Source organism: Cebus imitator, unplaced genomic scaffold (genome assembly GCF_001604975.1).
Source record: "Cebus imitator isolate Cc_AM_T3 unplaced genomic scaffold, Cebus_imitator-1.0 Scaffold265, whole genome shotgun sequence".
NCBI lineage: Eukaryota > Metazoa > Chordata > Mammalia > Primates > Cebidae > Cebus > Cebus imitator.
In genome coordinates this window covers 1,890,447-1,903,067 of record NW_016107580.1, presented here as the reverse complement: position 1 = coordinate 1,903,067, position 12,621 = coordinate 1,890,447, and the positions used below count along the sequence as shown (strand labels likewise).

The following is a 12,621-nucleotide window of genomic DNA, read 5'->3' as shown; positions in this document are numbered from 1 at the left end:
AGTAGCTGGGACTACAGGCAGGCACCACCATGCCCGGGTAATTTTGTTGTGTTTCTAGTAGGGACAAGGTTTCACCATGTCGGCCAGGATGCTCTCGATCTCCTGACCTCATGATCCATCCACCTTGGACTTCCAAAGTGCTGGGATTACAAGCATGAGCCACCGCACCCACCCGGCCGATTTTTCTTGTGACCTTAATTCATATACTGACAAAAAGTACAGTATGACACACCCACTAGAAGAACTACAATCAAACGGACAATGACAATACCAAGTGTTGGCAAGGATGTGGAGAAACAGCCCTCATACACTGTGATGGGAATGTAAAATGGTACAATCTCTTTGGGAAACAATCTGGCAGTTTCTTACAAAGTTAAACATGGCCGGGCGGAGTGGCTCATGCCTGTAATTTCGGCATTCTGGGAAGCTGAGGCAGGTGGATCACAAGGTCAGGAGATCGAGACCATCCTGGCCAACATGGTGAAACCCCATCTCTACTAAAAGTACAAAAATTAGCTGGGTGTGGTGGCGCACACCTGTAATCCCAGCTACTTGGGAAGCTGAGGTAGAATCGCTTGAACCCAGGAGGTGGAGATTGCAGTGAGCCAAGATCATGCCACTGCACTCCAGCCTGGCAACAGAGCGAGACGACTGTCTCAAAAACAAAAAAAAGTTAAACATAATTTAACCATTCCAAGGAATTAACCCAGGAGAATGGAAAACATATATCCATACAAAGACATTTATGTAGATATTCATGACAGTATTATTCATAATAGTAGAAACTCAGAAATAATTCAAATGTCCATCAACGAATACATGCATATTTATATAGTGAAATACTATTCAGTGATAAAAAGAAATTAAGTACTGATACATGCTACAACTTGGATAAACATCAAAAACATGCTAAATGAAAGAAGCTAGTCATAGAAGACAATACATTGTATGATTTCCATATACATGAAATGTCCATGTATGTAGAGACAGAAAATAGACTAGTGATTGTCTGGGGGTGAAGCTAGAAATGGTATTAACCGCAAATGGGCATGAGGGATTTTTTGGGGTGGTAGAAATGTTCTGAAACTGGATTTTTTTCTTTTTGAGACAGTCTCACTCTGTCACCCAGGCTGGAGTGCAGTGGAACGATCTCAGCTAACTGCAACCTCTGACTCCAGGATCAAGTGATTCTCAGGCCTTAGCCTCCCAAACAGCTAATTTTTATAATTTTAATAGAGATAAGGTTTCACCATGTTGACCAGGCTGGCTTTGAACTTCTGACCTCAGGTGATCCGCCCACCTTGGCCTTCCAAAGTGGTGGGATTATAGGTGTGAGCTGCCATGCCTGAAACTGGATTTTAAAATGTTTTAAATCTACTAAAGTTTATAGTCTGGATACTTAAATAATAAGTTACTTTTGGCCGGGCGCAGTGGCTCACGCCTGTAATCCCAGCACTTTGGGAGGCCAAGGCGGGTGGATCACGAGGTCGAGATTGAGACCATCCTGGCCAATATGGTGAAACCCTGTCTCTACTAAAAAATAGAAAAATTAGCTGGGCGTGGTGGCATGTGCCTGTAATCCCAGCTATTCGGGAGGCTGAGGAGAATTGCTGGAACCTGGGAGGCAGAGGTTGCAGTGAGACCAGATCATACCACTGCACTCCAGCCTGGCACCTGGCGACAGAGCAAGACTCTCTCAAATTAAAAAAAAAAAAAAGTGACTTCCAGGATACATCAATTGTATATTTTTTACAAATCTGTTGAACCATAGTACAGTGAGGATTTCTCTACAGTTCAGCATCCTGCTGGAGCAAGAGCTCTTCCACAGGGTCAATCACAGCAGAAATCTTTGTGATTGTTATAACTAACCAACCCAGATTCCCTACAGGGCTGCTTTGGGGGAAGAGGAATGGGAATTGCCATGTAAAAAAATTTAATAAAGTAACAACTCATTAGAGATACAAAATGGTGATGAGAATTATCTACATTCCATTTACTACAGCAACAGTCCACAACCTTTTTGGCACCAGGGACCAATTTCATGGAAGACAATTTTTCCAGGGACTGGAGGTGGTGGGGGATAGTTTGGGGATGATTCCAGCACATTTATTGTGTACTTTATTTCTATTATTATATATAATGAAATAATTATACAATTTACCACAATGTAGAATCAGTGGAAGCCCTGAGCCTGTTTTCCTGCAACTAGACAGTCCCATCTGGGGGTGATGGAAGACAAGGACAGTTCATCAGGCACTAGATTCTCATTCTCATAAGGAGCACACAATCTAGATCCCTCACATATATAGTTCACAATAGTGTTCACCTCCTATAAGAATCTAATGCTGCTGCTGATCTGACAGGAGGTGGAGCTCAGGAGGTAATTTGAGTGAGTGTGACTGTAAATAAGATGAAGCTTTGCTCACTGGCCCATTGCTCACTTCCTGCTGTATGGCCCTGTTCCTAACAGACCACAGACCAGGCAGTGGCCTGGGGGCTGGGGACCCCTGTCCTACAGAAAATGAAGAAAGGAAATCTTAAAATCCAGAAGTAATATTTCTAGAATAATTACTATATATTTAATTATTTCAAAGGGTTGGAAAGGCAAGGAAAGGAGGGCTTTAAAATGCTCCCTCAGCCTCTGGCACACATGGCATACACAGAAGCTGGGATATCTTTCTGGAATATGCTAATTACACATGGGCATTTTTGTGCCATTTCACGTATCTATCTAACATGCCCTAACATCCACAAAACATCTCAATGAGGCAGGCAGAACAGGCCCATTATTTCTTTTGGCATGGGGGTCCAAAATTTTCTGTCTTGTCTAGAAACCATCCAGAAGCAGAAAAGAGGGAGGGAGATAGACAGAGATATATCTTTTACCTTAATTGTGACAGAGCTTCTTTCTTCGTATTTGCATTCACAGCGTAGACAGTATGCTTCTACATCAGGCCCCCGCACAGGCATGGGCTCCACAACATGAAGGCAATCACTGAAAAAGCAAAGATAAAATGCGACTTAAGCCCAGCTAGCTCTTCTGCTTGCTCTGATCAAAGCTTTCCTGAAATCCAGAATAATCATTAAACTTACTCAATGAAAAAGGATTAAAAAACAATAAGTAAAATAATTTCGCCTCAATATTAGCATTTTGGTAAGATTTAACCATTTAAGAAGCCACAGACACATATATAGTAATGTCTATTATCAAAGTTTAACAGTTAGAAAAATGCACCGGAAAAATCCCAAACGGGAAGAAAAACTACTTAACAAATCATCTTTAGACTTGCTCAGTTACTAAGCAAAACTACTTTAAACGGGTTAAAGTGATGTGGGGCATTGTTCAGATAAACAATTATCTCTTTTTTGAACTAACATCTTCTTTTTTGTTTTTTAAGAGACAAGGTCTCGTTCTGTCACTTGGGCTGTAGTGCAATCTTGCCATTATAGCTCACTGCAGCCTCAGATTCCTGGGCTCAAGTGATCCTCCTGCCTCAACCTCCAGTGCAGCTATGATTATAGGAGCATGCCACCATGCCTGGTTAATTTTTAAATTTGTTGTAGAGATCAGGTCTTGGTTTGTTTCCCTAACATGTCTGGAATACCTGGCCTCAAGTGATCCTCCTATCTTGGCTTCCTAAAGTGCTGGGATTACAGGTGTGAGCCACTGTACCCAGCCAACATCATTCTTAACTGCCAGTGTGGTAAATAAATGACTTATGTTTAATAGAGTGGTAAATTCTGAAACTCTGAAAATTGAACCCTCAAAGCCACACACAGGAAGAAACAATCACTTAATGAGCAAATATACTGAAAAAGCAAGGAGAAGTAGAATGATGATAAAAAAATTTAAAAACAAAAACTGGTTATTCCAAATAACTAAATAAAAACAAAAAGATGAATGCTTTTGTGGAATGTTACTTATTTCCCCTGACCCCATTTTCAAGGCTAATTATTTATGGTTTATGTAAACACAGTGCTATCAGAGTTTTCCTAGGAATCTGTCAAATCTAAATAATAGCTAAATTATTATTCTCCTCAACTATTAAGAGTCTACTACTCTGATCACCTTCAGCAAAAGTAGGGCAAGCCTTCATGTCCTCTTGCCAGCTGCTGGACAATTCTCTTACCTTTTGGTATCTCTTAGGCATTTCTGGCTGCCTCAAGCACTTTACTACACCATCCTATCTTATTTTACCCATTCTCTTGGGGACACCCAATCTTCTAGGCTGATTCCTTTGCTTTCCCTACCAAAATGTACTTTTTGGAAACAAAGTTACAGCCTGGTAGCAGGAGTAAGTCCTAATGTTCTACACCACTGTAAGATGACTATAGTTAATCATACATATTATAGTTTCAAACGGCTAGAAGGAAGATATTGAATATTTTCAACACAAATAATAAATGTGTGAGATGTTAAATATTCTGATCAAATCACTGTATCTTATATGTATTGAAACATCACTATGTACCCATACATATGTACAGTTACTGTGTCAAAAATTAATTTCTAGAAATTCATCTTTTCATGTTCTGTTGCCTCTGAACTGTGACATTAAAAAAATAACCAAAAATTGTACATGGTAAAAGTTGTTAGGTTATCCTTAACAGGTAATTTAATTCTAACAAAGACAGTAATGAAAAATTAAATTTCCACTGATCGTATTTCAAATACGGGTAAAGCTCACAACTCTCACCATAAATGTGTGTGATATCTATTCCAAATATACAGAAGACCAGGCATGTACCTAACTGGATGCAGGCACAAAATGGGCAGAGGGAACTATATCCCATAACAGGGGTTATCTGAGGATCAGAGCTCATCTAGCCTCACACTTAGAGAAGGTCACAGAGTAAATTCGTATTTGAAAAAGGATCAGGCCACGTACAGTGGCTCATCCCTATAATCCCAGAGTTTTAGGAGGCCAAGATGTGAGGATCACTTGAGGCCAACTTGAGACCAGCCTAAGAAACACAGTGAGACCTAGTCTTGACAAAAATTAAAATTAGCCAGGTCGATGGTACACATCTGTAATCCCAGCTACCAGGAGGCTGAGGCTGGAAGACCACTGGAGCCTAGGAATTCAAGGCTACAGTGAGCTATGATTGTTCCACTGCACTCCAGCAATTAAAAAAAAAAAAAGAGGCAGGACCAGAATCAGAATCCAAGACTCCTGCTTCCTACATCAGTTCTTTATCTCTGAACTTCAGGAACATGAAACTTATCTCCTATTTGGTTTCCTACTTCCGCTTTAGAAGCCTCGGCAACAATACCTAAGAATCACTTGGGAATTTTAAGTGCTAAGTAAGTATTGAGTATTTCTTTTGAAGGACACACACATTTTAATAACAAAAAGATATTGAGTGCTGTGCAAAAGTTGTACCTTGCCAGAGAGGAAGCAGTAAGGTTGATTCTGGCTGACCAGCATCACTAAGAGCTAGACCTAGACAGAGCTTAACCACTTAAGGAACTAGGCAACACCTCCCCCTAGTGCCAAAAGGAACACATTATTAGCTTTAAATCACACCCGAAACACAAACCAGAGCACTCCAAGTTTTACATCAGCCACGGTAAGTCAAGACAAAATGAAAGGCTTAGGAAACAAAAGGTAAAACTATATCTAGGGCCTCACAGATACTGGAGGCCTCGTAAAGCCGTAATTCTGGTGAATCACAACTTGCCTGCCATTGTAGTCAGTTAAAAATTCGGGCGCGGTGGCTCAAGCCTGTAATCCCAGCACTTTGGGAGGCCGAGGCGGGTGGATCACAAGGTCAAGAGATCGAGACCATCCTGGTCAACATGGTGAAACCCCGTCTCTACTAAAACTACAAAAAATTAGCTGGGCATGGTGGCACGTGCCTGTAATCCCAGCTACATAGGAGGCTGAGGCAGGAGAATTGCCTGAACCCAGGAGGCGGAGGTTGCGGTGAGCCGAGATCGCGCCATTGCACTCCAGCCTGGGTAACAAGAGCGAAACTCCGTCTCAAAAAAAAAAAAAAAAAAAAAAAAATTTTTAGTATCAGTTAGGAACCTATCCCCAGAAAAATGCTAAGCTGAAGGAAAGAAACAAGGAACAGTGGGAGGGAGAGAAGAAAACCCCCAAGCAAGCCTTATTCTCAACTGTTTGTTTTCTTTCCTTCCTTCCTTCCTTCCTTCCTTCCTTCCTTCCTTCCTCCCTCCCTCCCTCCCTCGCTCCTTTCTTTCTTTCTTGACAGAGTCTTGCTCTGTCACCTAGGTTGCCAGGCTGGAGGGCAGTGGCACATTCTCAGCTCACTGCAACCTCTGCTTCTTGGGCTCAAGTGAGCCTTCTTCTGCCTCAGTCTCCCAAGTAGCTGGAATTACAGGTGTGTGCCACCATGCTCAGCTAATTTTTGTATTTTTAGTAGAGACGGGGCTTTTCCATGTTGGCCAGGCTGCCCTCGAACTCCTAGCCTCAAGTGATCCACCTGGCTTGGCCTCCCAAAGTGCTGAGATTATAGACATGAGCCACTGTGCCCTGCTTCTACTGTTTTCAAAGCTATTTTTACTAATAACAAAGGATGAATGACTATGGTCTTGTTTCAGCCTGAAATAACAAAAAGTTAGTGAAAAGATTAGTGCTAAACACTTATTCAAGTTCATTTGCTACTTAAGAGACAGGCATCGCATTTCATTACTGATAATAAACTGTAAGCGCTGAATAAATTTGGAAAATTTATAGACGTAACATTAAAGATTTATTGAACATTCTTGTATCATATAAAGTAACTTCCTGATATAAAACCTATAAGAATATATATCCAAACCACTTGGTTAATATGACACCACTTAAAGTGGAACATGGAGGTTCACGAGACGTTCTCAAGAACACACTTACCAAATATGAGACTGAACCTAAATTTTGCATGTCAGGGAAGAACAGACAATGGCATCAGAGAAACTAGACATACTTGAAGATGGCCTTTTCTTTTTAACAGGTTGGAATACTGCTAACTGAATGAATATAATCTTGTTTCTAACTCTTTGCTGGTTATTTAGCTATGAAATCAGGTACATGTGAAAGTTTCTACCATTTGGAAGTATTTTTCTTAAATTCCTATCCCAACAATCTTCTCTCATGGTTACAAACCATAGAACATCACAATTCCATGGGAAGGAGCACATTCATCCTGCTGTAACACAACTGCATCCCTACTGTTTCATGGCACACATAGAAAAAGCTATCATTTGTCAGGTCTGCTGGGACAAGCAGAGAAGGCTGCTGATGGCTAGTCAGTCAGGATCCCCCAGTCATCACAGGCCTGCCTGAACTGCCCAAGGGCTGAACAGGTAATATCTTGCCACACCTATTACTTCTTCATTTACACCAAATGGGAAACTCTGACATACATAGCTCATCTTCGTTTCTTCCTGAGCCTTCTGACACTTGTAAACATAGCTTCACATACTTGGCAATACATCATCAAAACCTACAAGTTGTAAAAATTATAACCCAGATAAAGGAGGCTCGCTAACTTTCCACTGAAAAGCAAGAGGGAAAAAGGTCCCTCACCAAAACTTAAGGGGGTACAGGAAGATAGCTATGGGTAGTTTAGGTGCCACAAACCCAGTCATATGCCCCCATGAAACTCTGCCTACCTGGGTCTTAGTGTTTTGGCTGTCTACCTTTAGGCCTGCATCATGCACTCAGGGCCTTACTCTCACTTTTTCAAATGGATATATAATTTTACATTTTTGCTTCAAAGGAAATACTTAAAAACTATGCATTTGATGAACATTCTAGGATAACATTGACAACCATAGAAAGAAATGTGACAGGTAATTCAGTAATCCAGATACTTACCAATCTTTCTGAGATATGTTCTTATTATAAATATGCCCAGAATTTTCTTTATAGGGAGGGCAGATACATTTACATCTGACATCCTCGAAATTCTGTAACCAAAATGGAAACAGTATAGCGTGTTGACAGTTCATCAATATTTTTTAAAACTGTGCCGTATACATTTTGCCAAGCATCTTCTACAAAATATTCTAAAATCATTCATTTAAAACTTTAACTTTGACAGATACAAGTTTTTAAAAGCCACAGTCCTTTATGGTAATGCAAATGAATCATTATATATTACATGTAGTTATTTTGAAATAATAATACATGATCTAAGACTTATTAACCATATTTATGGGTCACATGACAATCAAATTATGCTAATGTTATTAACATTTACCTGCCACTAAAAAGACACATAGTAAACAGATAGTTGTGCCTGTAAATAAGAAATGTTCATTACTAAAGGCTGGGAAAGAAACTAAAAATGATTCATAAAAAAGTCACAATTCTTCTACGTATCATCCTTTCACCCCTTGGTAAAAGGCACTGACATGGATAAAAGGGGTTGGTTGGGCCAGAGTCCCATAGAAGGGATGAAATGTTAAAGGTACCCAGCTACAACTAGAAAGGAAGTGCACACAGGAAGTAACCTGACTGTAACTGAGATCAGTTTGGTGTATGTTCCCAGGAAACCTTGCTTCTAATTCCAGGTTGACAGAACAACTACCAACAAAACAAGTTTCAAGAGGTGGAGGAACAGGTGACTAAGTATCTGGATAGAGAAAAGAGGAGATGCTTCCTCAGCAAAGGGGAATGCAGTTGAGAAGGAAGTGGCTCATCAGTCCCCAGAGGACCTTGCCCACTCCTCCTACATACAGTGATACTTCAGGCAGAGCTACTGACAATTCACAAATGTATTCAGCAACCAGTTAGTGAGCATTTGCTCTGTGTTAGATCTTGTGCTCAATGAGGTGGATTCAGATAAGCATAAGACATGGTTTCTGCTGATAATCAGGACACACCCTAGTAAAGGAGACTGACAAATAAATACATGATCACAATATATAGTTATGAGGCAAGATATGCAGAGGGTGCCAGCAATGTTTTGAAAGTCAGATATGCTGCTCTCCCTGTTTCTGGTAGGAGGTAGAGAAGGTTTCAAAAAGAATCTCTGAATCAAAAACATTTGCCTGCCTGTAATCTTTCCCCACTCCTACATTTAAAGGAATTAGAAATTAAAGCTCTTAACAATGCAGTATCATTCTGTTTTCCTATCATACTAATGTGAATCCCTTCTGTTTACCCCAATGATGAGCTAGCTCATCAATGAGGAAGCACAGGTATGCATGGAGCCAGGGCAGGTCTGGAGAGCTGGGGCACCAGCGAACAGCATAAAGAGACTAGAAGGTCAAGAAATCAAACCAGGGAGGCCACACCCTCACCTCTCTTGCAGTTTAGTTCTTCCCTTACCCACTAAATTATCAGAAAGAGAGAAGGCAAGAAAGGGACCGAGGGGCTCCTGGAGGGAGTTAGGTGAGAATATGAAGCAGCTGAGAGATGCTCCGTAGGTGCAATTGGGAGGAAAGCAGGCCAGGCGGGGCAAGTTCCCACCACAGGAAGGGAGGTGTTAGGGGTGAGCTGAGCCGAGGTGGTCCTTGACAGGGAAGCCCTCTGTCAGATGAATGCTTCCTATCATTCTAACTTGGGGCATGAGGGGCCTGTGAGGCCGGCGGAGGGCGCGGGTGGGCTGTCAGAGCATAAGGTGGGCAGCTAAAGGCTCTAGGAAGTGAAAAGGTTGTCAAGTGAAAGGAGCGTGCGGCCGGGGCTGGGAAGGCAAACGACAAGGTGGGGAGGGGCTGTTGTCCGGACTGTGGGCACCGTCGGGGCTGTGGACGGCTGTGGGACGCTGACTGCCAGGCAGCCGGGGCTGAGGGCCAGAGTGCCGCTGGGCGGTCGGGAGTGTGGGGCTGTGAGGCTAGGGGTCTGGCTGTCAGGACTGTGCTGCCAGCAGGTTGGCAGACTCAGTTTCCGCAAGGCCGGTGGCAGGGGAGGAGCTTCCGTTAGGAGCGAGACTGGGCGGGACTCACCTTGGCGGCGTCTGACAGCTGCGCCAGCAAGAGCACGAACAGCGCCAGGCATGACAAACTAAGCAAGGAGCCAAGCCTAAGGAGGCCTCCCCATAGGGTCGCCATCGCTGGGGGCCCGGCGGTCCCCCAGCTTGGAGCCCCCGCGACCGGCTCCCGGCTCCCGGCTCTGGCTCAGGCTCGGGACCCAGCTGAGGATCCTCCGCCCTCGCTTCCGCTTGGACGCGAAGGCGTCACCGGGCGCGCTGGTTCAGATGCAAAAAGCATCCGCCCCGGAAACGGTTCACCGTGCGAAGGGCCCGGAGGCTGCGCGGTCCCGGCGCCCGGCCCTGCCTCCCCTCGGCACTGGGAAGGAAGGGGACTTCTAGGGTGGCAGCCTGGGCCCAGTAGAGCTTTGCAGCTCCTGGATATCCTCCCCGGGCGCAGAAGCTGCGGGTATATGGAGTCGCCATTGCTCTGGAAAAGTCCTCTCGGCACGGAGACCCCAGTAAACTCCGGGTGTCACACAGGGTCTCCGGCTGCCCATGCGGGCCGGAGCTGTTCGCGCACAGGCAGGGCGGGTGCTGAGCGTTGAAACGGGACTGGAACTGGCCGAGCCATGCTTTTCTGGGAAGCCCACCCCCAGTCAGAGGGTTGGGGGTGGTCCCTGCACCTTAGGTACTAACCTGCTGCCCACTCGCCTCCTGGACACAGTACCCCGTCGGCTTTCTAAGTCAGTGAGCTGCCCTCGTGGGTGTGGCCTCCCCTTGGAGCTCTCCGCTTGCCTCCCCTAGGTCCAGCCTGCAGCTAGGAAGTGGGTCACAGCGATGAGGCTAGGCTGGGCCGGGCCAGGCTCCGGGAGATAGGGAATTGGCGAAAGAACTCCTCCAGCAGTATACTCCGCCTAGAACTCCTGGAGGTGGCGAATTGGGCGCTGCGCCCCGGTAAGGCAGTGCCTGTTCAGGGCTGCCAACTAGTCTCCCCAGAGCCGTCCTTCTCAGCAAGTACTTTAGGAGTACTTTAGCACAGTCTCCCACTGAAGTATTTTTTTAGTAGAGACAATGGAGATAGTGGCAAGGATGCAGGGATCATCACAGCCTCTAGGGATTTATTAAATGACCTTAGGCCAATCACTTCCCTTCTCTGGGCCTGTAGTTTTTGGCTCAATATGAGGGAATGGATTTCAATTTATGCTCCATGTAATACCCGTGTTTTAATCTCTAAACAGATTTTTTTAAAGATGGTCTTTTTCTAATTTCTGGAAATGTTTTAACAGAATGTTCTATTTTTCGCCCGTGTGATTCTTAGATTCGTGTGAATCTAACACAAGAAGGTGTCTGATATTGTTCTCAATAGGAAGCAGAGCGGCAGGGTTAGATGTCCTCTCACCAGACTGCCCTGTGAAGGTGCTGTTACATTGATGAATGGTCAAGGCTTTGTAGTGGGTGTTCTACTGGCCAGAAGACAAACTGGAGACTCCCTGGGTTAAATGTGTCAGTGAGGCACTGGATCTGATTGCTAAAAGGTGATTCAGCTGCAAGTTAGGGGTCAGTTTAGGGTTGTCTAGACTTGGCATCTAAAGGGAGTCCCTGCCGTATGACACCTTATAGGCCTTCTCTTCTGAATTTTTTCAAGGCGGTGGGCGGGAGGTACTGAGGCTTAGAGAAAATACATAGTTGTGTGTCAGTCTGACGGGCCTCATCTGTTTAATGGAGAAACACCACGCACACTCAATCTGGGCAGAATTTTAGAGCTGCATGGTATAACTACTAGCTAGCTACATGTGGCAGTTGAGCATTTGAAATGTGGCTAGACTGAATTGAAATGTGCTGTGTAAAATATACAGCATATTTCAAAGACAATATTTAATTTCAAAGACAATATTTTTAAAATGAAAAATATTTCAATAATTTTATGGTTTAAATATTTTAGATATATTAGGTTAAATAAAATATATTAGTAAAATATTTCACCTGTTTTTTAACCTCTTAAATGTGGCCAATATAAAATGTTATAGTGCTGTTAGGTAGTGCTGTTCTCGAATACAGAATGTGGCTGCCATGAGTGGAGTGTGACTGCGAGATAGTTGCCTGACTGGAGACAATGAAGGCTTAGGCCCAGGTAAGGAGCGGCCTGACAAGGAAGAACTGGCACAGCTGCTACAGCTGAACGTTTGGGGGAAGTATATGTCTGCCAAAAAATGAATGTAATTTCAGGTGACTCAACAGACTGGAGGGGGTCAGTTTCTCTTGTTCTGCCCTGCTCATATCTAGATAACCCTCACTTTTCCTTTAGGTCAGGAGTCTTCTAAGCCAGAAAACCTTCCCTAAGTGCACTCCTTTCTATGTTTGCATAGATCTCTTAACTTTACCCCATTGTGATAAAATTAAGTTTTCACATTTGCCTTTATACTCCAGCCTCCACCAAAATATTGTGAGTTCTCTGAGGGTAAGGACTTTGTCTTATTATTGTTAATACCTGGAGACAGATTAATATGATGTTTGTAGGGACCAGGGAAAAGGTGAATAGGACAGGCTCCTCTGGTTAGTCTAAAAGAAAAGTATCTAGCACCTACTTGAATCCTTATTTGATTTCTTTCTGACCATGAGAGGGGATGCTGAGATGCCCAAAGATGTGCACATGGGAGTTGTTCTGTTTATAGACAGCACTGGCCTTAGTACCCACTCTTCTCCCTCTCTTTTCCTTGCTTCCTTGTAACTAAGTTTCCCTACTCCCTTCCTCGAAAT

The 12,621-nt window shown here is 43.6% G+C and overlaps 1 protein-coding gene across 1 annotated transcript in view; it reads right to left on the bottom strand.

The window, feature by feature from the left end:
* The window catches only part of TMEM9B (TMEM9 domain family member B), a 17,271-nt gene extending 6,488 nt beyond the window's left edge, over nt 1-10,783 (bottom strand). The window contains exons 1-3 of the mRNA XM_037728444.1: nt 9,899-10,783; nt 7,824-7,915; nt 2,775-2,995 (exon numbers count right to left, since the gene is read on the bottom strand). Of these exons, the coding sequence (XP_037584372.1) occupies nt 2,775-2,995; nt 7,824-7,915; nt 9,899-10,003 (418 nt within the window). The 5' untranslated portion in view covers nt 10,004-10,783. The remainder of the gene's footprint in view (nt 1-2,774; nt 2,996-7,823; nt 7,916-9,898) is intronic.
* Nucleotides 10,784-12,621: the final 1,838 nt, after the last annotated feature.